The sequence below is a fragment of the Aphelocoma coerulescens genome, chromosome 10 (assembly GCF_041296385.1).
Source record: "Aphelocoma coerulescens isolate FSJ_1873_10779 chromosome 10, UR_Acoe_1.0, whole genome shotgun sequence".
NCBI lineage: Eukaryota > Metazoa > Chordata > Aves > Passeriformes > Corvidae > Aphelocoma > Aphelocoma coerulescens.
Window position 1 is genome coordinate 13,667,048 of NC_091024.1, and position 27,205 is coordinate 13,694,252.

At 36.2% G+C, this 27,205-nt stretch overlaps 1 protein-coding gene across 6 annotated transcripts in view; it reads left to right on the top strand.

Annotated features, from left to right (window-relative positions):
* TCF12 (transcription factor 12) overlaps nt 1-27,205 on the top strand; it is a 161,481-nt gene that overhangs the window by 32,392 nt on the left and 101,884 nt on the right. For all 6 annotated transcript variants that reach the window (XM_069025992.1, XM_069025990.1, XM_069025991.1 and 3 more), the window contains exons 4-6: nt 9,793-9,866; nt 11,790-11,858; nt 22,659-22,761. In XM_069025992.1, coding sequence (XP_068882093.1) covers nt 9,793-9,866; nt 11,790-11,858; nt 22,659-22,761 — 246 coding nt within the window. The remainder of the gene's footprint in view (nt 1-9,792; nt 9,867-11,789; nt 11,859-22,658; nt 22,762-27,205) is intronic.

Here is a 27,205-nt window from a genome sequence, read left to right on the forward strand (position 1 = left end):
AAGTTAAACTATTTTAATTATTTTTTAGCATTTAAAGACCACAATGCTGAACACAGAGTCTTGACTACTCTAGGACGTTGTTACTTCTGTGCTGCTGATCCTCTAAAGGTGTAATTTTGTTTTTAAGGGTAGTCTTTCCAGAATTATAAGCTCTAACAACGTGGATATACTACCAGAAGAGCGTTAAAATGTGGATTGTCCTGAAGTGCAGCAGAAATCAGTAGATCAGCTGATACCTTTTGGTTATGAGGGGAGAAACCAGTGAATACAGGTGTCATGCAACTTAATACTGCCATGAACTGTGGTGACACATCTTAGTTCAAGGGGAGGAACAGCCTTTCTTTTAAAAAATGGGAAAGTGTAGAAACACCTAATAAAGAAAAACAAATGTTTTGGGGGATAGAAGGTGAACCAGGCTCCCTCAGACATCTCAGTTGCTGCAGTGCTGCTGTGTATTAGTGCAAGGCCCATTAACATCAGGCACCAGTCGTCCTTCCACCTCGTTTGTTGATGTAGGAGACTGAACTGTATCATATCAGCTTTCCAGCATTGTGGGCACACCATCATTTACTGCCACTCACGCTAAGGGAGCTGTCAACACAAAGCCTGCCTGCTGCCTCAGGAGGCAGCTAACAGCCCAGGCAGCAAGGAGCTTGATTCAGAAAATATTTGAGCAGTTGTAATGGTACCTGGCACATTTAAAGACACATTTCTCTCCTTTGTCGGAGAACATAATTTTTTCTTAATTTGAGAATGAAATTTAACAATACCTGTAAAATCTCTGTCTAATAAGCTGTTGGAAAAAATGTCTCAGTGTTAAGGAAAGAAAGGTTTCTTAGAGCGCTTTTTTTTAGTTTGAGTTTTTTTAAGGTGTCTCAGGGCCCTGCTGGCAGCACAGGCTGTGCCAGATCTCCATTTGTTCAGACTGGATTCTGGCTTTGACTTTTGGAAGTAATGGAATTATTGAGAACTGTTGGTTTTGGACCTCTGCAGAAGGAGAACATCTGGCAAGAGCCTTACTACATTCCAACTTGCTTATGGAGGGGGAAGCACTTGTTGGTGCAAAATGCATACTGGAAAAAGTAGACCTTGACACGGCAGGCTGTTGCTAACTTCCATCACTTCAAATTATCAGTCATATGCATGCAAGTAGAGATGCTTCTAGAAACCTTTAAGTTTACTTTAAGCCTTTTTTTTTTCCCTCCATGCCTAAAATAATAGAAAAAACCACATTTTGCCCTGGGCAGCTTTTTGCTGAGGCAAGAAGGTGCTACCTTTCCCTTGGGCAAACCGGTAGGCATTTCATTGTGCTGCAGGACAAATAGCAGAGCCCTAACATTGCAAAAGCTTCTTTCTTGATTTCTTCTTGATTTTTAGCAAAAGAGGAGAGAAATAAGTGAGCCAGGTTGTAATAGTTACCTAAGTCAACATTGGCTATATTTATTCTATTGTTTTTTCCACATCTAACTTAGAGTTAGCCTACCACAGCTCTGGCTTAGGTGAGCAGATGTGCAGTGTTTCAATTTATCCATTAAGCATTCTTCCCTGTTTAAATACTGAGCAGATAAACTTTGTATTCAGAGTTAAAAGAGGGTGTTTAATGCTGAAATTTTCATACAATATACACTTTCCCCCAGCTGTATTGAAAGAACCCGAAATCTCTAATGACAAACTGAAGTTCACACAACCCTGATGTGTAAGTTCTGTTTTGCTTAGTAGTGAGAGTTAATTCCTGCAGCTGACTTAATGTGCTCTTTAGAACAAGGAAGTGTAAGAAATCATCTCACTGAAGACATGCCTGTCTAGAGGCAAACTTGAAAACCTTTCAGATGTCTTTGTATTCTACATGCTTTGTTTTATGAAAAATGTAAGATGTTAGTGTATAGTTGTTTTAATGTGAGAGACTGAGAGGCCATGCTGCTGGTAATAGACTTTTGATTTCAGTAGTGTAGGGATGCCAAAAATCAGAGAGATAATGTGCACTTTAGCAAAGTACAGCTTTTCTTCCACATTCTTTTATGAAATGGCTTGGTCTAGATCTTAAGTTCAGACTCAGGCTTCTGTGATCTTCACTGTGTATCTGTAAATATCTTTGTTTCCAGTCACATTATTGTAAATGTGGAGTTACATTGGCATTTCCTTGGCTATACTGTATAGTATGCTTGCCATTATACTTAAGGCTCAAAAGTCTGCCTCACTAAATTGCAAGGTTTTTGTCTGATGCTTGATTTCTCCACTGATTCACCTTCATGAACTTGGAAAGTCAAAATATATGCTGTTTCTCAAAAACTTTATCAGGTTTTCCCTTCCCCCCCCCGACTCTCTGCTTGATATGTCAGAGGGTCTCTTTTTCCTTGCAATATTTTAGTGTTAAAGTATTAATGATCTTCTAAATAGCAACAAAGTAATTTTAATTTGTTGCAATTGGTTATCTTAATTGTGTGTGTATAAAGATGCATGGCAATCACCAACACCATGAATAGATACTGACCTCAGGTTGATCTTGGAATTTGTTTTCAAGTGGGTCAAAATTTGCTGGACCCTTGTGATATCGTAAATGATTAAAAATACTTTTTCTTAAAATTTTTAGACACGTTGTTAGAAAAGCTGTCGCACTTGCCATGTTTTCTTTGCTCATGAGAGTTAGCACCTCAGTTACACACTGTGTAACTCAGATTAATTGTGTGCCTGAATTGGCAGTTTTCTGTACAATCATGTTGTAATACAGTTGGTAACAGTAGCTGTTGCCTATGAGGCTGTATTAGAATATTTTTGGCCTGGTGTGTGCAGTCTTGTGACACTGGCCTTGATTTGGTGTGTATATATAAATATATATGTGTATATCTATATTTTAAAGTGTGTGGTTATATAAAGCAGTTGAGTCATAACTGAAGTAACCACAGGAAAATTTGCCAGTAGAATGGATTATTTTGATAGCTGGTACTGTGGGGCTGAGACTTGTGTGTTAGAGCTGTTCAGCCTGATACTTCATGGCTGAACACAGAGAGGGGAATAAGCAGCATGATGCAATTTAATGGCAGTTTAGCTGTGTGTTTGAGTGTGAATAAAAGCTCTGAGTTGTACCCCTCTTAAAGGCTTGATCTCTAAGCTGGTGTACTTTATTCACATTTGTAACCAATGAGGCTTCAAAATATACTCTGTGTGCACACATGTAAATATTGTTAGTATACAGGACAATTTATGAAGATTAGGATTTCAATTTTTTTTTTTTTTTTTAGAATTTTAACCTTAAATTGGATCAAAGAATAATATTAAAACTTGTATTAATATAGGGAATTTTTTTGGGGAGGGGTGAATTGTAGCTTTACTGTATAGTCCTCTGAGCACCTCTGTGGATTTATAAGAAAATTCCTTTTTTTAATAGTTTAAATGCAAATTTTTATAGTTTTTGTCATTAGCTTTTGCTTGAACTCTGAATAACTACACACAACTAACAAATGCATGTTACATACAGTATTGTAAATATGCTCTCCTCTTTGAACAGTACCTGATGTACTTTTTCTGGCAAGATGGGTGTAGCAATGTGCAGTTTTCTGGTTTAGCACAGTTTGTGTGGGAAATGCCAGTTCCAATTTTATTTTGAGTGCGTTGTGTTGTATTTTATTTAAAGTGTCCAGGTCATTCCAGGTCACTTGGTGTGTTCAGTGACATGATTTAGAGTCTAGGAAGCAGAGAATAAGAGGAAAGAGAAGCAGGTAATTTCTGACATTTCTGTAAGGGCACTGCTCTCACAGAAATTAATAATCCAGTGTTCTTCTTAGGGAATACATAGGTCTTATTGCAAGAAATGAATAGGACTGTTTGTGAAATCAAGTTAAAAGTAGTAATTGTCTTTTTTTTTTATAGCAAATTGTATTTAGGTAATGAGTTGAAACAAATCTAAAACATACGTGATAGTTATACAGGAACCAGTACTGAGTTTTGATGCTAATAGACACTTTAAAAACATATTCAAGCTTTTCTTCAGTTGTCCTGAGCCAGCATGGATTTTTTTCAATTTTTTTCTGGATTTATACAATGTCTTTTGTTGCTTTAGAAAAAGTAGAAGAAGCATACACCCAGAAGTTTAATTCTGTCCGGAGAAAATACTGTTCTTGCAAATAATCTTCTGTATGAAAGTATAGGTTTTAAGCAGTTTTACATACAGGGAGAATTCAATTTGCTGATATATATTAGGTTACAACTAATTTTTAATACCTGCCAATGTTGGTCTAAGTTTTGGTTATTGCCTAGGTAAGTTTTGTACTGCTGTACATTCCTCCCATTTGAATAATTTTGTTCTGAAGTTTTAATTGTGGTTACCTGTTCTATAGATAGAAATTAACTTTGTATAGCATGTCTTCTGACTTTTCTTCAAATAATTTCCACAATAACTGGCATAGTAGATATTTAGTCTTTGCCATGTCAGATAATCATGCTCTGGAATTCTCTGGGATAAAGAATGTTTCAAAAATGAAAATTAATTTATTTGCTACTATTAATAATCACTGTTGATATTTCAAACAGATCTTACAAACTGATCTTTGCAAAGATTAATATTCAAATGGAAGCCAGTGCTTTATGGGTACTAATTGAGGTAACCAGTGTCCCCTCAGCAGGCCTTCAGTAGCTGCAGGGCTTCCTTGTAGTTTTAGACCCCTGCCATTAGAAGCTGGTAGTTAATCTCAACTCCCATGGTTATGAACCTGGCTGGGCAGGTGGGGAAAGATATGAAAACTGATAGGTAAGCCCAGGAGAGATCTCACTTTTACACTGCACAATGAATTAAGTGTTCAATCTGTGACACTACGGCTTAATACAGGGAGGAGAGTGAGCAGCATTGTGCAATTTAATAAAATTATCTTGGGAAGTTCCCTGAAGTAATTGTAAAGTTCAAAGTTGGTACTAGATGACAGACTCAAGATGGTGTTTCTGTGACATATCCATAGCTCTTCCATTCATTTTCTCTGGAGCAAAGGTACAAAAAAGGATACTGCTCTGCTACTCCCACTGGTGCCTCTAATAAGCAACTCTGTTACTGGGGAGGAACTTTGTTTTTTGATCTGGAGGGATGGGGGGAACTTGGTATTCATATGCTGGAAGACAATTAGTACATTCTCCAAGAAACAGTATGCATTGAGATTTGAAAATTTTTTTCCCCCTCCATGCTTGCACTACCCCTTGCTCTACCTTTATCGTGGAAGGTGGATGGAGAGAAAGTTCTCTATTTATATAGTTTGAAATAAAAGTGGTTTGTCTTTTACCTAATTATAATGTTGCATCTGAATTTATCCCAATGGCAATTAAGTGGTTAGACTATTGGTAGGTGGCCTGCATTTCATTTTTCTTCTCAATTTGATTAATGCCCTCAGCTTTGGATATTTTAAGCCTACCACATTATATTTATTGTCAAAGCTGCTTTTGGTTTTGAGTGTCATGCTAGTTCCCTTGTCATCCATGTTTCCTCCCACTTCCTGAGTAATAAATGTGTGGAACTTTATCTTGTCTTTATTTATTGATTTTTTTTTTTAAATCTGACTTGTGAATTTTGAATTCTTTGTTAGAAAATAAATGTTTTTATTATGTTATTAAAAATATTACATCTACTATAAAAAGAGAAGTAGTTTTAATTGAAAATACCAAGAAGAGGCTGGAAACTAGTCTTAACCTATTGAAAGTTAAAATATTTGAGTATAGTGTTTCTCCATCAACTCTTATTACTCTTTTCATCTCCTTACCAGAAAGTCTAGACCTAAAATATAATTTTGGGTAATAATTGGTATCATACTTCACAATAGACTTCTGCAATATATGGCCTAATGGTAGATTGATTTGTTTGTGTGTCTGAAATGCAAAACACAATCAACGCTGTTATGGTTTGTGCTGTAGGTTTTTTTGTAATTGATTTCAGATGTTGAATCTTATCCGAAGGAATATCATTACTCTGAAACAAAATTGGATAAAGAAGCTATAAAAGATAGAAACTCATACCTTGAGTACCTAGTATAACAACCTACAATGTGATTTTTTGTCAAATCATTTATTTGATCAACATCGTAGCAGATGGTAACCCTATAAAGTATATTATCGTGTTTACACGAACATTAGAGCCTGTGTCTCTTGAAATAAGTTTTAAATATAGTCTTCTTTGTCTTATGCCAGCACGAACAACCTTCATTTCAGTTTGATTGTAAGATCCAATTTTTTTTTATTAGATGAACATTTGAATCTATTTCTTGAGAATGAATACATATGTTGAAGTAATGAGGCAACAGGTTTCTTCAGGTTTTCTTCTAGAAGAGCTTGAAATGCTCACAGCAGCTTCATAAATGTGATGTTAAGCAAAGCCTGTTTAGAATCCAATGCATAAAGCCAGAAAGCATCCTCATGACTTGGCTGGGTCTCCCCGAGGTGAGTGAGGAACACTCAGCCTTTCCTGTGGGCTGGCCAAACTCCTGGATTTGGGTTGTGCTCTGTGTGCACAGCTGGCCAAGGTCAGCAGTGTCCTTGCTGGGACAGCAGCAGTGAGTGCTGTGGAGGTACCCTGTGAGCCAGCCCAGCCCCAGACTGCCAGCTGAACCCGCTCAAACAAATGTGGTATTAGACTTATGGTATTACTCCCTAATTAAACTGCAGCATATGTGCTATGGAAGTAGTCAATTTTGATTGAGAACTATGAAATCATGAGTCATTTCAATTACTTTCTGTCCTCAGTGCCTACTAAAAATAGGAAGTGGGGGTAGAACCTTGTTGTACCCCTGTCTGCCTGAATGCAAGTCTGTGTTACTGGACCTTTGTAACAACACAGTTGTTCAATTTCCACCTTTTTTGCTTTACCTAAAGTGGCTGAGATACTGCAGCCTTGCCCTGCATGTCTTTCAGTGCTCTGTTAACTGTCACAGCTTTCCCGTGCCCTTTGACATCCATGATGAATTAATAGGTAGTGCAATTGTTCTCTGCCTTTCCTTGTGGAAGGGGTTATACAAAGGTGATGATCCCCCTAGTTCCTCTGTTCTCTTTTGCATTTCCCAGGAAAACACTAGAACTCTTTTTGTGATACTTATGCTTTGAGACTTTATTGAATTTATTACCACAGATCACTCCCATGTTATTTCTTACCAAGTGTTCCCCGCTTCAGGAGCTTCACATCTAAAAGGTGAATCTGCTGGTCCTGGCTCAGTTACACAGAGTTACTTTCGGCTGTGTTAAAGTATGCATTGTTTTTTGTTTGTGCTCATCCTGCTAGAAACTGTCTGGGTCTTTGTCTCATCCAGCATTTGGGTAGTTTTCATCTGTCATCCATGGAAAATGCATTGGTGTACAAAGCAGAAGAGATTCCTTGAACACCATCGTAGGCACACATCTGATTTCCTGGTTGAGTGTTGCTGACTACCTGGGTCAGCACTTTTTTGGTGTCTTACGTTGATGGAGACCAAGGGCAGCAGGGGTATCATTCCAAATCAAATCCAGTAAGTCAAAGTGCTGCTGTTCTGCGTGCAGTATAGGGTTTCTTTTTTTCTTGTAGCCTTCACAGAGCGTCTAAAATGTGAAAGCATCTTCCTTGTGTGCAAATTTTGTGTAAGGGATAGGTCTACATGCAAGCCTGTTTGGGGCTTGTAAGAATAAAAAAATTCTGCATGAAAAGGAGGAAAAAGACACCTGGCAGCAAAAAGGAAGTTTACTACTCTAGCTAACTGTACTGGGCTTTTTTAGAAAAAAGAATTCTGGGAACTAGTCAGAAATTAGTTTTCTTCCCTATCTGAAACAGCTACCTTTTGACTTAGAGCAGTTTCTTTAAACAATTTATTTGCATCATTCAAATGGTAGAATTAAAATACTAGAATTTTTAGCTGTACATGTGCTGGTTTAGCAGAACCATAACGTTAAGTCCTTATGTCCCACTGACTCAAATTTTTAAATGAATAGCATGTTTTACTGTTTAGGGGTCATGCATCTGAATGCTCTATGCATAACCATTATCTACTGACATATTTCCTGAAATGGGTTGATATAACCTACTGTATCTTAAACTTTCCCAAGGACTTTGTCTTGCAGTAAGATACTTTTCTCCCCACACATATGTATCTTTTGAAACTAAGGCAATGGAAGATTTGTTATGATAATGACTGGATTACTAGCACTGTTGTTTCTGGCAGAAAAGAGTCAATTGTGCCAAAAGATTACTTTTGCCTTTGTCAGTGCCAGCCACGACTCTTTACTCAGCTCCTGGACCAGTTACAATGAAACAACAACAATACTGTCAGCTGCAAAATGCAGTAAACTTCCCCAAACTGCTGGCTCAATATAGTGGTGGTTTTGCATTTTCAAAAAGTGTTCTTCAACCTTGAGGATTTTTCCTGCACCAAAAGTGTCTATAGTTTTTATCTGAGTGATTTACTGTACTTTCTTTAACGTTCCCTTTTGCAGGCTGTCTTTGTCAAAACAGTATTTTATAGTTTCATAAAGCACATTTCTTAAGGAAATAATGATTAGAATAGTAGTAGTCCATAGGTAGTTATTTACAGTATTAGCTTATTATTAGTATTAGCTTAGTATTAGCTTATTTTGCAGTATGTCCAGTCTGAGAAATATGCATGAAAATTTTATAGCTGCAATATAAAGTTAGGGTTTAGAGATGATTGTATGGAGTAGCTTACATTCTACTCTTATTTATAAATTGGGACACTTAGTTCTTATTTATAAATTATGACATTATAAAACTTCATAAATAGTTCATAGTATATATTACATAAAAAATTTATGCCATATATCAAAACTCTTTAAGGGAGAAGTTCATGTGATAGGGAAGTAATGAGTTGCATTTTGTAGGCCAAAGTGCTTGGAAGCCTGCAGTTTAGGATATGTTCCACATATTACAAAAAAATATCTTGTGAAGCAGATAATCAGGAATCTAAGTGTTAGAATATTAGCCTTATCCTTAATGAAGGAATTTGCTATAGGAATTCAGGTGCTTTTGCAATTAGCTGTTTTCGAATGTGGTTTAAAGATGGTTTGACCAATTAAATTTGGATAGAAGTTGGATAATACATGGGATATATATATATTCTGATACAGTGTTTAAAGATCTCCCCATCCTTTCCTTCCCCTTTCTCTTGTGAGCTATAACCTGGATTTGCATAAAGGGAACTGATTCTAAAAGAACCGTTACAGAGTGTAGAAAATATTACTGTTTTAGTAGGGCAGAGACCATGATCCTCTGAGGTTTTTTAAGCCATTGAAATATAACCAGTCTGTCTTGCCTATTTTCCCCATTATGCTAAAATATCTTGCGTGTCATGTAAAGGCCAAGTGGGGGAAATAATTTTGCACATTTTACAATACTTAAGCAAGACATGAGCAAAGAGTAGATAACAAGTATGTGTTTCACACTATGTGCTGCAATATTCAGTGCTTGCTTGAGATGCAGATAAATTGGGCTGTTCAAAAAGCCATGATGTTCACATCGTTGTGCTTGGTTTGTTACTCATGCTAATTTCTTATGGATTGGGTAGGGCAGACTCTGCAGGTTGGCAAATTTCTTGCCTTTTTATGCTCCTGTTTTCAGCAGCTGCAGGTGTCCAAATGAACAGGTTCCTCTGTAGCCAGCTTAATTAATAAGGAAACTCTTCATCCGAAGTTTTGCTTTTAGAAACACTGCTTTAAGTATACGAAAGCAGATGAATTTACTTTAAGTGTATGGAAGTGGATGGATATATTTTCAGGTTGCATCAGAGAATACTGGTTTTGCTATCATTTCTTATAAGTCTGTATTTTGGTTTTTTTTATTTCTAGGTATGGATGAGCGAACAGGTGCCACATCCTGGGGAACAAGCGGTCAGCCAAGTCCTTCATATGAATCTTCAAGGGTAAGATACCCATGTAATAATTCATAATGAAAGTTTATGGGAATGTACAGCATAAATCAGCAGATGATTTGGCAAAGTTTTTGAAGGGAAACTCCTTTAAGTACACAGATTAGCATTTTTTAGAGACTTTAATGACTTTGATGGGCTACAGTAGCAATTAAGATTTCTAAGACTAAAAAATATATAGGCTAAGAATTAATGAAAATAAACCATATGTAACTGTATGCTTGAATGATGAGCATGTATTTTATTTACAGAAAATGAAAGTAGAAGTCATGTTACTTAGAAGCAGATTTATTGGCAGAGTGTGGGGAAGGCTTTCCTCCCTGTTAACATTAACCCCCTATAGTATGTGCTGTGTCATGATGCTGAAGAGAGGCTTTTCTTTTTAAATACTTTCCTCCTGTTCTCGTTCCAGCTTCATCCATCCCACTTACTGAGCTGAAGGCTCTTGATAGTATCTGATATCCTAAAATAACATGACCATTTGAAACTGAACTCAATGGTCAAAAGCAAGCTTCCTCCTAGTAACTCACATTCCCTTTCATCTGCTCCATTTTCTTTTTATGAATATTTACTCTCTAAAAGGACAATGAGCTAAGTACCTTAACTGGATATACACAGCATACCTTATGTTCTGATTTCAGTGCCTTTGAGCCAGAGAGTTGTGTTAGCACTTGCACTTTTGCAGCTTTCTTGTGCTGTGGAATGAAATGGGTAGGCTGCAAGATCTTATTCAGCTCACAGGATGGTGTTAAAGCCTCTGCCTTACTTTGGAAGAGAGCAGTAGAAAGATTTCTTATGAAGTCCTAATTTTTCCATTGATCATTAGTAAATAAATGATAATAAATGTAGAAGTATTTCATGTATTGGAGAAATATTTCTGTGCAACATGGAAATTAAGCATTCATTTAAAACATCCTGCATAACTTGGGGCATGGAGTGGAACCTTCAAATGCCTCCTCTACATTTAAAATGGAATCTTAATTATGCAGCATTAAGTAACTCATATTTTTACCATGTGTTTGGTGTTTTTACACTAATTTATTATGTTGCTGATCAATTTTAATCAATTATGAGTTAAGCTGACCTAACTGGAATTTGAGCTTGTGATTCATTGGCTGCGTGGCTGTATTAATCACATTTTTTTTTTTCATGTTAGAGGATCAGCCAGCTAATATTTGAATAATATAAAGTCAGTGATTCTTGTATGTTAGCTTTTTTTTTTTTCATGAGGCAATAAAGAATGTTAATCTGGAATGTCATTATGTTACGAGAGTTTTCTTTTAAAGAAAACTCCATTCCTTTTCACAGGAAAACTCTGAATGGAGTTTTCTGTGTTCTCCCCAGAAAAGTGAACACTAGAAATATATATTCTCTGTGCATAGAATTGGTAAGGATTAAGAGTCACAAATTAATTTGTCCTGTGGCTGGGATCTTCTGTTAAAAAAAAAAAAAAAAGTAGAACACAGGAATTTCTTTTCTGAATTCACTGAAAAAGCACTGGACTTTGTTTACCAGTTTGAATCAAGCTTACATGCATAAATTTTGGCTATGATGTATGGTCTTTAGTTTTTGGTTTTCTTTCAACTAATGAGGCAAATTACTGATTCAGGATTTTGAATAACGATAACTTCTGTCTACTCCTACATGTGCTGCTAGACCAGATGTCTTGAGAAAGTGCTAAAATGAGTGTGTGGGTCTGTATTGTAAGAGTATAGATCAGTTTCTCAGAAGGCTGGGCAAATGATACACAGCCTTCTACATTTCTGGGTTATTCCATGTGTTGATTAACACAGAGTTTAAATAAGTTGTAATTGTCTTACATGTTCAACTTTCTAATCCAGTGCTTTTCCCCATTATTTCAATACAGAATGTCATTCTTGTCCTAATTTTTCTTACTACTTGCTTGTCTGTTTACAGGAAAATGGCAGTCTTCATGGAAAAAGCTCAGACCTCTCCACAGATATAGAAAAGTTGAAATCTCAAGAGGTACCACTTATTCTTTTTATATTGTGTATATATTATAAATTTTTTTTTAATCAATGTGCAGCCTACTACTGGAGTTTTCTGTTAAAGGTTACAGTATAGTGACAAAATACTAAGAATTTAAAGTGTTGGCTCACTAGTAGCTGGAATTTCCAGAGACACAGAAAGTTAAGCAGTTTTCAATTGAATAGAAATGGAATTTAGTGATAGTTTAGTGCATACCTATTGAAGGCTAATGAAAAAAGATGGTGGAATACTGGCTAAAGGACATTTTTCTTTTCCAAATCCTGCCGAAGGTCTGTTCAGGTCAGTACAAATGGTTTGATTGTGGCCAGCAATGATGCATAAGGAAAGAGTGTAAGTATAGAGCAAATATTTTGCCACCTTTACTGTGTCCTCTCTTAGGAAAACCCCAGCTCTTGGCTTAGATTTCCTGGACAGAGGCAACATTTTGGACTTAGTCCTTACAGCTGTTGGTGGGCTTGCTCTCTGATATTTGTGATTTTTTTTCTGGCTTTGGCTATAGTTTTGACTGTAATTCTGAGGATTTTGTCCTAAAACTTACTGATTTTTTTGTCTTATATGTGGTGCCCAGTGATGTAACTGATTTCCACCACGTTCCTGTGTTCCAAATAGTAATGGTTGCTTGTTACTGATGTACTTCATAATTTTTATTCTTTTCCCCACAAACACCTTTATTTTACATGCCACCTCTATGTTCTCCTCAACCAAACTGAGGTATTGTAGTTTATTCATATCTGCTTGTATAGCAACTGCTCCTAACCTGTGGTTAGTTCTTGGTGCCGTTCCCTGAATCTTTCTGCTTCTTCTGTATAACTTCAGAGTTAGGGTGATTATGACTACATGCACTAGTCAAGAGGAGAGTACACTGTAAATTTCTGCCTCATGTAATGATAGATTTATTCTCTGTTCCTTTCTTACTTGTTACTAAGTCATTTTTTTGTCACTGAGCTGTGAAGTGATACTCTTTTAAAAACTGTGTAGAAAAATAGTATTTTTTCTTATGTTGCACCATAGTTACCACATTGTTATGACATTAAATTATTTTTTAACATGTTCATTTTGTATTTATTTGCACCAAATTTTATCTATTCTTTTAGTACAAATTTCATGGAGAACTTGCTTTGCGACTCTGCACTAACATTTAGTTAGGATTATTTAAAATTTTGTTTTGTTATCAGCAAACTTTACTATCTTTGTTTACCCACTCTTTTTGATTTATTCATGGAATTGAAGAACCTTGGTATGGGTACAGTTTTTTGGGAAGTGGGGAAGACATATTGGTAACTTTTCACTGTGGAAACTAGACATATATTCCTGTGCTTGGGGCAGGGTGTTTGTCGCGTATTTTAATCTTTTCATCAATAATTAATTCAGACTAGAAACTTCTCTTATATTGTAAGAGCAGTTTATTTTGTTTTAAGATTGTCTGGTAATACCTTGTTGAAAGCTAAACCATTCTTACTTCAATAGTGTTTTGAGGTAACATTAAAGGTAAGGAATCACAGCAGGCTTGAAAAAACCTTATATAGGAGCCTTGTCTTTTTATTACCTAATGGTAAATAGTGGTCTAACACCGAAAGAGCAGCGGGTATTTATGTTTGTTTTTCCTGTGATGATCTTAGATTTGTGAAGAAGTACAAATCGAGACATTAGTGACTTCCGTGAGCAAATTCTCTTTTGCATAGGCCAACTGTTTTGTTAGAAAAATGAATAATTTGAAAAGATACCTGTTGGGGGGAGTGGTGAAAAAAGTAGGAAAGCTTTATTGTTTGTAGGAATAATTCAGGAAGGGTAGTTAGCAAGTCAGTGCAATTCTATGAAGTGCTGATGGCCTCCCTTATTCTTGAATGGTTGTACTGAAGTCCAGATACAATACTGTGTACCAAGTTTGTCTCTTGTGGGGCTTGTTTTTCTTTCTAGTCTCCAATCTTGTTTTTACCTTTCTACGTGCAGCAGTGGTGGGTTTTCAGTGAATATCTTTGGTTGGTGTATGCAGGTCTCTCCCTTACCTGAGTGATACAGAGCTACACATATTTTTACATGTGTTCATAATGCCTTGCACTAGAAGAGGAGCTCTTAGTGTGTTGCAGAGGATGGTAAAGCTGCTTTTTGAAAATCTTGCTCTACTGAGCTCTTAGAAGCAAATTCTGAGTTACTTGACTTGAGTACCTTGTCTTCTGCACAATAATATATTGCCCTACAGCACTTGAAAGTTTTGTCTTCCTGTTGTGAGATGATACTGAACCTTTTAGCTTTCCTGCTGTATTTGGGAGTCATAATTTGTACTCATAACATAGCAACAAATTGGTATAATCACTTTTTTTTTTTTTGAGTAAGAGTGGTATTGTAATTAAACATTTTTTCTATTATAGTCATTATTGTGGTGTGGCTAATGATTGCTATTTCATGAAGAATAATGCTCTGCGAGGTTTTCTTTCATTGTTTTGGTTTTGTTGTAACGCGTCTTGACAAAAAAAGGAGCAAGTCAGTTTTTGATCTGTTTAGATTGCTGTCTCCAAATCAAGGATATCTAAAATGTTTTTCATAAGACATTTCCTTGATGGATTTCCTTTTTATATATACATACATAATAATTGTAACTGTTAAAAATTTAACATAAATTAGCTGAGGCGTTTTTCTTCCAAAATCTGAATTGTGGGCGTTTGAAATAACTTGCAACACGTACATTGCACTAAAAGCTGTGAGTGTGCATTTTGACCTGATTTAGCATGAATCTAGCTTCAGTACTGAGGATGCAGTTTATCCTCCTGTTCCTTTACATAACTCTGCTAAGTATTTAATTGAAGCCGGAATGGAGTTGATCAATATAGCACTGCTAGATTAGATGGTTTTGTAGCATCAGGCGACAGGTTCTTCCCTCTACTGTATGTAAAATACTCAGACATGAATTGGAACCTGAAATACTTTATGCCCAAACTGTAGTCCCTTCCCCTCCAAGTAGTACTTTTAATTTGCAAAGAAGTCAAAAAATAGTAATGAGATAGCAGGTTTTGAAATAGTATTTTATACCTCTTAATCTCAGGTACATAACAAGAAGGAAAGCTGTTAAATAGCAAAACAAGACAAGAGGGACACAGAAATACAGTAAGTGTTATCAAGTCTGTTGTATTTGTGTCCTTTTTGTCCTCTTTTTTTTTTGTTTTGTTTTTCTGTTTTTTTTTCTGGGGAGGGAGGTTGTTTGGTGGTTCTGCTGCTGGTTATTTGCTTTTCCTGATGTATTCTACAAGGTAGCAGATGATTCACTGTGGAATTAAAGCCCATATTAAATATTCCATATTCAGTGCTCAGGACACTTGCAGATGCACCATACTTTATAATTTGATTAATGAGCAGCACTTTTCAAAGCAAGTTCTGTATCTTAAATTCTGAATGCTTTAGTTAGGTTTTCAAGTATTTTCTTTAAGCATTTGTTGGCATATAGTCTGTTGGCTACACTTGTATTATTTTATTTCCTGATTTATAGCTTAGATAAGAGCTAGAAAAATCTGGTTTCCATCATATGAATTTTTCATTTCAGCTATGCTGGAGAAGTGGATCTTTTGGTTGTGGTTTTTGTTTTGTTTTTATTGCAACTACCTACCACATTGAAATTAGCATTGGAATCTGTTCACAGATTAGTTTTCCGTGCAGCCAGGGAATTGTTGCATTGAATATCATGTTGATATTTGTCTCACAGGAGTTTAGAGAGATGCAATTGGCTATTGGGTTTAGTTGTTTAAAATCAGATTTGTCTTTCAGTAACTTAACTTCTTGGAAGTGGATTTAGAGCTGGAGAAAATGATATTTATTAAAAAATAAATAACATTTGAAATAAATTCGAAAAATAAATAAACTATGTTTTCAATTGTTCTCCATTCCTGTACACACAGTTTTCATGTATTTTAACTTGATATGTGGAAAGAAGCTAATGAATAGTTTTAGAACTCTGTTACCAAGCAGGTTACTTACAGTGACACTTAGAGCATACTTGTGAAAGCTCTCACGACTTTTCCCAATAATATGTGAAATCTGGGGTAGTCATACCTGCTTTTCCCCCCACCATGTAGCAGGTGGCCAAATAACGCAAAAAGCTGCATTTCTGTCTTTAGGATATTGTAGTTGAATGTTAACACTTGCTGATGATTATGAAAAGTGAATCATAATTAAAGCTAGAAAGTGGAGCTAGAAAGCTCCTTGTTTCGGGTGCAATTGGGTGATCCCCATCAGCAAACTGCGTTCATGCCTGTGTTTAAGGATTATTCTACAAGCTTCTTGAACAATAAAGGGAGATGAGGTTGAAGTACTGGCTGTTCTCAGGGGGCAGGGAGGTGGCAGACATGGAGCTTGCAGAAGGAGAGGTGTTTGTTTCCTAGCACATCAGACAGGTCTCAGCTTCGTCCCTTAGCTTTTGGATTGTAGTAGGCAAATGGCAGCAATATGGATGAAACAGTGTAAGGAGTATGGGGAGACTCCCATCATCATCCATCTGCTCCAGACTTTGTAATATGATTTTGGTCATTGCTTGGAAACATTATTCCCACCGATAGTTTGCTGCAAGACTGTTAATGATTTAAATGGAGTTATGGCCATGACCTGTGACAATGTGATGTTTCTTGATGTTCAGTTAAGATCAATGAATGTAGTGCAAGTGATCCTCAAGGCAAAAAGGAAGAGTATTTTTCTGTGGATTTATTTTTATCTTACCTTAATTTTTGCAGCATTCTTCTTGATCTGTGTGTTCACTAGACCAACCCAGGTTTTTGGCTCTCTTGTCTTTCCTCTAGGAGCCATTGACAAATACATGGATCCAATGGCACAAAATACTCTTTATTTTCTTTATTTTCTTTATTTTCTTTATTTTCTTTATTTTCTTTATTTTCTTTATTTTCTTTATTTTCTTTATTTTCTTTATTTTCTTTATTTTCTTTATTTTCTTTATTTTCTTTATTTTCTTTATTTTCTTTATTTTCTTTATTTTCTTTTCTTTTCCCCCCCTTTTTTCCCCTCCTTTTTTCCCCTGTGTATTTCTGGAAGCATACATGATCATATAATCCATAATCTTTTTAAATTCACTAGGACACCTTGGTATGGCTGATTGTACAGAGCCTCTTGTCTAACCTTCAGTCAGTGACTCAGCACAATGTTCCTGGATGTAGTCTGTCTCTCTGGTCTGTCTGTCTCTCACTGCCTCTGCATCTTGCTTTCTTTCCTCGCTTCCCCCCCCCCCCCCGCCTTGTGTTTTTTCCCTTCTTGTTTGTCTTTAGAACTTTCAGATTAGTTTGAAGAGGCAGATAATCTGAAAGAAAGTGGATTTTAGCAGTAGCTTCACTTGTTCATTTACACATTAGTCATTTGGATGACTGTTGCCTGATTCATAAGTTCATTGCCAAATTTAGCTTGCAAGGGACCTCAGTATTCCTGAGCTTTAAACAATTAATATTTGTTATTTAAAGTCAGCCAAACTATAAAACTCAAGGAATTGAAAGCAGCATTCACTAAGTTTAATCTTTTGGTCTGCAGCCACATCAAACTGTGAACTCAACCATTCATTTTAGTGGAATTTTTAATGTCTTAAGTTTAAAGGCAATTATTGAGCCATATCGTAAATTGCTAAAATGCAAATACGTGCTTAATGATCTGGCAGTTTGGTTATGAGCCTTAGATTTTGGTCTGTTCCCAGGGACTTGTGTAGGAGAGGGCTTGGGGCTAAGGGAGGAGAAACAAACAAAACCCCTGTTATCTCTAGTCTAGCAGACTTGAGCAAATGAAATTCTGTGGAGTAGTAAATCATACAGGGAGGACAACTCAATGAGTTGAGTATGAACTCAATAAATGCATAGGAAAATGGTGTGCCTTGCAGTGACAGTGTCTTCTTTTTTCAAATTTTACCCTGAAGTGGAAACAGGATGTTTTGCTTATTTAGTAACAAAACCAAAAACCCCACAACTTGAGTTAGGGTCAGGAGTACAGTTTTGCTTCTGCATGGACAAATCCTGGTGTGACTTCAGAAAACAATTGCTATGGGACAATAGTTTTATATTTTTGAAGGGGAAGTAAATGGGAGAGGATTAGTCCCACAGAGACTCTGGAACCAGTGCAATGAAAAAGGATAGGGACAGTGAACTGGGAAAGGTTTTTGACTTGTTCTTAGGTGAGTTCTGTAATTAACTTTAGCCAAAATGACAGAACTTTAATGGTCATTGAAAGATATTGAGTTTTAGGAAGTTAATTGCCACTTTGTTTGTAAAATGGGGCATAGACACATTGTGTCAGGCCTTCTCTCATGGTTTGGTAGGATAAACATGCCTAGTAAGGAATGTATTTCCTCTGGGTGGATGGGCTGGGGTTTTTTTTCCCCATTTTTTCTTCTGAGTCTTCTAGAATAATACATTATATAAGATAATTTTCAGGTGTCCTGTGTACAAATGTTTATGATTTTGTAAATAGTGTCAGATTTTTAATTGGTTGGCTGTGTTAGCATCCCTGTGCTTGGAAAATCCTGATACAGATACAGCCTAAATCCCTTCGGCATTTGGGGCATCTTACCCCAAAGAGGTAGGAATGAATGTTACAGCTGTGGAATTTTTTTAATTGGTGGACTTTATTTATTGGAATGATTAGAGAACATCACTCTAATCCAGTGAAATCCCTGAGAAACGAATAAAGTTAGAGCATTCAATGTTGATAGTGCCTTCACTACTCAGTTAAATTGCAGCACTAATTAGTAGTAGTCTTTCTACTGCATTTCGTAACAGGTATTAGTAGACAATATTTGTTGCTTTTATTTGTAGATGTATTTGACCTGGTCTTTCTGATCACAAACATTCAGTCAGACTGAAATCCAGGGAGAGGCCTGTGCAAAGTGAACAGTGACAACATTACAGAATGCTGCTAGGGAACGGTTAACCCCAATTGCACTTTATTTGGGCTATAACAGCACAGAAAGAGAAGTTTTGTCTTCCTTTGGGAAAGTTAAAGCTTGTTTTTGTAATAGCTATGTAAGAGGTTGGAACAAGCAAGATAGTTTTGAGTTTACAGCTATGTCATCTAATCATATTCAAAATCAGTTTGCTTTCTGCAACCAGAAAAATGCCCTGAGCTAGCTGCAGTCCCTTCAGAACAGGGTGCTTAGAACAGGAAATGAATTTGTCCAGTACTCCTATTTTGTAGACTTTTTGCCAGTTATTTGCTAAACACTCCAACTGTGCACTCTGATGTATACTAATGCACTGGTAGGTTTGCTGAGGAGCCACAGAGGCAGAAATGGGGATGTGTACTCAGCATGGAGTGTCTCTTTCCAGCCTTTCTATGTTAAACGTGCCCTGCAGGTAACAGGAGGTAGAAATGCTCCAAAGGGCTTTGGAAGCCCACCTGTGGTCCAAAGAATGACATCACCAGGCAGAATATGTACCATCAAATAGCTCTTCCCAAGAGGGGACAGTAACTTTTGGCATGACTGATTAGTTCCTTTTTCTGTGTGGAGTCTGTCCCAATCCAGCTATATTTAAGTGAGCTTCAGTAGATTAGTCTTCAAAATTGCCAGGAACTGAGATTTCCTGCCTTTCTTGGAAAGGAAGAATGAAATTTGGCAGCATATATTATTGAGTCTTGCTTAAAACATGGATTTGAAAAGGGTCTCTGATAGAATTTCATATAAATCCCCTCCCACCTTCTGTTGCTTTTGCCATGAGGGATGAGTTCATGTGCCAGTTGATTGTGTCTTCTCTTCATTACTCAGTCAAAAAAGTGGGGTTTGTCTTTTAAAAAAACACTATCCTCCATTGGTATTCCAGACTTTTTAAAGCTCTCAACTATGTTCTTCTTTGAGCAGTAAGCATATGTTGTCAATTTGCACTATTGTAGTTGTTAAATACATTTTTAAGGCTTTGATTGTATGACTAGGAGCTTCCAGTAGCTTTTCAGAAGATATTGGAAGGTTCTAAAGATTTATCTGTGTTTGGTTACAACTCTTGCCAGGAGTAGAAGTGTGCTGTTTGCTCTGTAGGTTAACAATACAGATGCAAAAGCAAGGAATGGTATCAGGAATGCAATTTTATTTGAAGTACAGCTTAAATGTGAAGAATGCTCTGAAAAAACGGTGCAATTTAAATCACTGTCCTTAGAGCTCTTCTGATTTTTCTTAATTTGCTTTTGTGAAGTACAAAAATTGTTTGTTAAATCAAAACTGCACTTGTTTGTGGTTATTTTGCATTCATTTAGTGTGGGTGAGCTGTATGTGGGAATCAGCCCAGGGTTTCTAATCCCAAACAAAACTCTGCAGCCTGAGTTGATAATCCATACCTGAATACTAAGACTGAATAACTGGTGTCAGACATGGTGGCCAGCATAAGACCTCTTTACACTGGTCCACAGTAGATGAAGGCATAGGTTACAATTTGCACAAGTATAAATTCTTTAGTGGCAAATAATGACATGCCTGATACAATTAATTTTAGGAATTGCATTAAAGTCCAGAAAAGACCAATTCAATTTAAAAGGCTTGCATATCCCTTGGTACATTTTCATCCTGTATACCAAATGTTTTGTTTTCAATGGCTTTGGTGTTTTAAAGGATAACTTGGAGCATTTTCCACGTAGATGAAGTAGTTCATTTATCTGGTGGTGTAGAAATACAACTTGGATGCTGTGGTAGTTGGTTGCAAGTGCATTTTGGGAAACTGAGAGGGTATATGAAAAGAGCATGATATCAAGTATTCTTTGAAGGAATTTTGATGATAGAAGGAAGAATATTCCTTTTCATGTAAACTGCCCACCCAGTTCTCCAATTCCTCTACTTTGTGAATGGGATATGCAATATTAACATGGGGAGGACCATTAAGAATCCTGTGCATTAGGTAGATTATGTTGCATGATGTGCAACTGTATATGAAATGAGTCTTACTCCTGTTATATTTTCAGTAGTTCTTATTTACTTTGTAAATAAAGATATCTTAAAGATTTTGGTTTCTGGGCCTCATTTGGGCACCACTTACTGAATGTCTGAGAGATATGGATCCTCTTTTATCACTGATAGTATCCTTTATAGTTTCTTTCTTTTAAAAATAAAGTATAGCTGAAGTATTTCCTTAGGGGAAAAGGTTTTAAAAAAGCAACCACGATAAGGAGTACAAGCAGAGACACAAATAGGAAGCTACCTACTTAGGAGCTTTGGTTTTCATCCTGTATTTGTAAATTTTTGTGTCTTTATTCAGCAGGATTAATTTCTTTCTTGTTTCATTTCAGCATAAAAATGAAGCACATGTGGTGACCTTAGCTAGGAGCCACTCCATTTCCTCAGCAGCTGCTGCTACACACTCCTTGTCTGACAGACGGGGCTAGGTCATGGTTTCCAGAGGACACCCTTGTGGTCATAACCAAGTTGTAAATGTCACTAAGATTGTTTCTGAATGCCTATCACAAGTGTATCACTGATTCTGAAGCAGATAAAGTCAGCCAAAGATTCAGTGGGGAGTTGGCTCTCCCGGAAGATTGCTGTGCAGCCGAACAGCAGCGAGAGCTGTGACACGCATCCATAAGCAGCGCTAGTGCTGTGACAGTTCTTTAGCCCTCAGTTAGCAGCCCTTTGGTAGAACTGACAGCATGCCTGCAAAGATAGGGAGGCCTGTTTCAGCCCCATTAATGTTGTCTTGAATGTGAGCCTGCGGTCTGGAGAAATGATAAATGTTCAGTGATTGATGATTTTATAGTACCAGGGCACTTGGGATGGTTTCTGGTAGCTGTGAACAATTTTCCCTCCTCCCTTAATTAGGCCTGAGCTTTAGGTTTCTAAACAAGAAGTGACTAAGTGTGAATTGTAAGATAAGGTTTACAAAATGTTTGTCAGAACTTTGGCTACAAAGGAAGTACAATTTTGAGTGCCAGGTCTTTCATGTTTTGGTACAGAGTAAGTGATTCAGTGTGCATTTCGTAAGTCTGAATGGCAAATGGCGTACTCATACCTTAATATGGAAAAACTGACAGCATTTCGAAATGTATTGAGGAGAGCTTTACGTAACTGGGTTAATTAAATAATACGTACATCCAAGGACTTCTTTGTTTTCCATCTCCTCTGCCTTTGGTGTAAGCTTTCAATAAGCCACTGTTTCCTGACTGCGTAAGGGTCGCTCCCAGTCTGGTAAGCTGGCTGTGCTAATGGTAGAAAAATGCAAAATAGTATTTTGTTTTCAGTGCCTGTTTGCAAATCGGATGACAAAGGTGTTTATTTAATCACTGTATGGAAGTAAACCTTTTTGTCAGTGAGCTATGCTGTTTAGTAATGTGATAGTGTCAAAATGCCTATTAATCTGTATCATTAATAGCAGGCTGCAAGAAGAAATGGAATTTGTTCTTCTCATCTACACCAACATTTTTTCTTAACATCGGTGACTCTTCCTGAACTTTTTACTGTCTTTTATTAATGCAAACAGAAAGCATAGGGGAAAAAAAAAATCAGTTGCAAGTTCTTCAGACTAATTTTATTCTCTGTGGTTAGTGACTTAACACTAAGAGGATTCAAATATCAAAATATCTCTGTATTATTCAATTTTTAGAAATCTTGTCCATGAGGACACAGCTTATTAAGAAACTATGTGGTTTCTTTTTGATGGGGAGAAAGTAATATGTGGGCAGAGAGTAATTTCTGTGAGATAGACCTGAAAGCCAACTTTTGTGATTAATGACCAATTGTGACTCTGCACATTTAATTAGGAAAGTGTCATTACACTCAATTAGCAGGGCTGCCAAATAATCTGTTTAATACTCTGGTCTTTTTTTCTCTAGGGTTTTGCAGACAGTCCTCATTACAGTGATCACTTGAATGACAGTCGATTAGGGCCTCATGAAGGATTGTCCCCGACACCTTTCATGAACTCAAATCTGATGGGTAAGTAGGTAATTCTTTACGAGTATCCCCTCAAAGCCTCTTTGGTCAGAAAGAGACATTTTTCATTCCCTTGTCTAGCCCTGACATGTCAAGCATCTGGAAGTTGCTCTGTTTCTCATAGCAACACTGACTTTCCCATTCAAATCTTTTTATGTTGGGTGAGTTCCTCATAAAGGCAATTATCCAGGACTTTTTAGAAGAAGGAAATACCAAGATTTTCTCAAGTTGATCCAGAAAGCTGATATATTTTGATTTGATGTAAATTCTAAATTATTTTAAAGAATAATTTTTCTTAATTTTTTTGAGAAGGCATTTATAGCAATTTTTAATCTGTGCTTTTTAAAAAAAATTTTTTTTCTAACATTCAATTCCTGAACGACCTACCAATTCACTGTAGGCTTTCTTCAATTAATAATTTGAGGGCTTGCTTCTTATTTTTAATTTTCTAATTTCTTTGATATTTGTTATATCAGAAACTCTGTCACTTTTAAGAAATAGATGGAAACTCCTGCTTCCAGACCTGTTTGACATTTTCTGCTTTTGAAACTGGGAAAAAAAGCAAGCAAATGGTGTATTATATTGTAGCCTTAGGTATTGAAAGCTTCTGTTTCATTGCCTGCACTTTGTGTTACCTGAAACACGTTAATGTGTTGATGGCATTGGTTGAAAAATCTCCTTCTGTGTGTTCCAGTTTGGAACATAAAAATGTTGATTTAAAAATATTTAACTTGGCAGTACATGATCTTGGGACCGTTTTTGTTTTGTATCTTAGATTTCAGGATGACTCTGAATATTTGTTCTGAATTTTTACATTTCACATTGTTTCACTTCTATATTCCCCATCCCGTAGACATGACCTATTTTGTGGTCTCAGTATTGTCCTTTTAAGACACAGCCATGGTAATCTAAGTGGATTACTTAAATCCAAATCCTGGTGGTCTGCAATTTCTTTTGGAAATCTTTCTACTTTGCTCAGTCTTTGTTTACTACTTTAATTTTCTCTGAAATAGAGGCAGACAAAGCTCAGTTATTGCTGAAAACAGAATTTTGTTTAAACTTCATATATGAAGTGGAAAACACGCAATTTTAAAATGCCCATCTCTGTAGACTTTGATTAGAGAGAGTACATGTCAATTGGTCAATGACACTTCTATCTGAAGACAGCAAAGCTAAAATGCAGTAGTTATTTTGCTAAAGCAGAGTACACTTTCCCCAAATACTCTTTCAGACATGTTGTCTTTTTGCAAATGCAAAAAGCTAAAAAAAACCCCAACAAGTTACTTCAATTGCTTCTCCAGTATTTTGATCAGTAGCATGTATGGAATGTCTCTAGGCTTTGTAGCTGATACTGATTTTATTTTACAAATATATATAGCAAAGTTTGATTTTTTAAATTCATGTTACCAAATGCAAATTAATTGCTTGTGTTTTTAATTTAAGCCATCCAATTTCTAAACAATATATGCCTTTAAATATATGACAAAAATAATTGGTGCAACTACATGTTCTTGGTTTTTCATTTTTATTGAAGAGATGATTCTATTAGCTATAATAGAATTACATCATTAATACAGATTTGAGAAGAAGCCTCCATTTAGATGATTTTGTAGAGAGGATTAGCAAATTGCAAGATATGTATGTGTCAGTCACCCAAAGCAGCTGAGAACTGAAATAGTTTTGTAAAGCTTTATGGCTAAGAGTTCTTAGGGATTTTATTTTCTTGGAGCAAAAATACTTCATTTCCTTCTATATGCAGCCAAGAATTACAGAAAGCTTTCAGTATATATTGCTAAGATATGATCACATCAAAACTCTAAAAGTGTGCCTTTAAAAGTATTCCACTTGTGGCTTTTGGCTTGTCATAACAAAAAATTTTGTTCATTTTACTTATGTTACTGTATAGGATGCAGCTTTCTATATTACACTTATGCATTGTATTTTAATTTATTTAATTGATGTATTTTAATTTGAGAGAGGAATGATAAAAGCTTCATGAAAACATAGAGTAGTAGTTTTCCATGTAGTACCATTGTCTGTGTTTGTAGTTTCTTTATCTATTACTAAGAAAATGATAATTCTTCTAAAGGTATTTTAGACAAAAAGATATTGAAAGTTTTTTAATATCAAATTGTGGACACGTTCCCATAAGCAGAATGAACACATTTATTTTATTAGCTAATGTAGACATATGATATTTAAGGTGTTGGTTCATTATTTTGTGATCTTTGGAGTTTAAAAGGAGATGGAGGCTAAGAACATAAACTTGATGAGCTTATAGGAAATATCTCACTAGGCTAATAGCAGTGATTGAGCATCTGGGGTTCCACAATGAAGATCTAAGAAATACATCCCTTCCCAACATTTTATCATGACTGAAATACATTTCTGGAATAGTTAAAAACTATTAAAAAGAAGAAGAGAGAGCAACAACATATTTCACCATTGCTGTCAACACTTAAGAGCACCATTAAAAGAAAGAATTGTGTGTCAAGAGGATGTTGTTGTTTTGTGTATTATGTTCAGCCGTAAGCATATTTGCCTGAAGAGATAGTGGATTATAAAGTGCCACTGTCTTTCATGATGGAGCTCTCAAACATTTTAATGATCTTGTACATTGCAAAAGAGAGAAATTTTGTCTAACAAGAGTTGATAATGATTCAATAATGAACAATTTACCACAGAAAGATACATTTCCATATTCATTTAGATATTTTTTGAAGTGTTTTGCAGAGGAAGTAAAGCTATTATGCTGGATTAGTTAGTGTTCTTCACTAATGAATTCCAGAATTATCGTGTTGATTTGGTAGTATAAAAAAAGAAGGGCCGTTACTTATATTTTGAGTAAAACCACTGAATCCTCTTGGGACCAGCATAGTCTGTTGGTATCCATAGAGATATGTAGAAAATCAGGCTAAGATATACTGGTGGTATTGTAGCTCCATTTAGACTTGATAATCTTTGCTTATTCAACACTTCTCTTTTAATTACATTCTAGAAAACTATTCACAAGGATATGAGATTCTTTTCTCTGTAATTATGCTGCCTTTTAGTACTCTGCATTTGCAAGGAGAGGTCAGTTTTTGCTAGGACCCTTCAAGCATGTGGTATTGTATCTGCTGTTGTACTGTTCCCTGGACTTTATTCTACTGAGCTTTTTTACTACTACTTACCAGGAAGAAAGAAAGCAGATTATTCTTGAATATAGCTTAAAGGGGTTTTTATTGGTCTGTCTTGAAAATTTGAAGTGGGTGAATTACTTTCTTTTGTGTGTCTGTCTGTCCACAAGAGGTAGAAAGGATAACAGCCAAACTTTTGTGCTCCATGTTCATCATCTGTGTACTGCACAGTTCCACAAGGTTGTATATGACAAAAAGTCATTAAAAAATTTAGTCAATAGTGAGTGAAAAGACAGTGGTTGAATATCAGCTTACCATGTTGAAATCAGTCACTTGAAGTAGAGAGATCATTCTTCCAAGTTTTCTTTCAAATGTATTTCCTTGTTTTCTCATTATTTCGTTAACTAGTTCCTTTAAAGTTTAATGGGGTTACATTTTAGAGTTTTAGGTGTTTCTGAGCTAACAACAAGGTTTGAAGACCTGTCAGTGAAATCGGAGATTCTGAATGTATGAGAATGGAGGATTTTAGATTATCTGCATTTTCCCATCCTCATTTACTCACTGACTCCAGTAGACCAGCTTCAGGTTGTAGTTACTAGTTTATTTCATACCATCTGGTGATGTTAGAACACTCACATCTCTTAGCATCCTGATGGCTTTGCTCCTCTTCCTAACAAGCTTCTGCTGTATGCTGGGTAATGCCATGGTGCTTTCTTATGGCCAACATTAAGAGATGGAGTGACTGACCATGTAGAGAAGTCAAGACACAACAGCTGGTATTTACATGGTGGGAGTAGAAACTTGTTACAATAATTAGAGCTATAAATTATTCAGATTGATAATAAAAATACAACTTCTTTTACTCTGTTTATAATGTGAATATAAAGGGTAAGCCTGATTGATTCTTTTCCTGTTTGAAATAAATAGGTGAAAGAACCAAAAATAGTACTGTCGAGTGGAAGCAGAGTAATACATGTTGGGGTTTTTGCAGTGTGACTTCCTTTCCCGTTGGTTGTACTTGATGCATTTGGGTTGCTTGTGTGGTTTGTCATCAGGCATCACAAAACAGGGTTTCTGAGTAAATTATGTCTATATACACCATGAATTTTACCCTCTTACTGTTCAGCAGTCTTGTTCCAGTGTAGCAGGGGTTAATAGGTATGTGCTGTATAAACTACTGTGTGAAGGGTGGCAGGAGCAGAGAGGTGCTTCATGGGTGGAAGCCAAATTTTGAGAATTTTCAGAGCTAGTGTTTGGGTTACTGTGAAACTCACAATGGATTTTGTGTATTAATCATATGAATGAGTGATCAATATCTGGATTGCGAT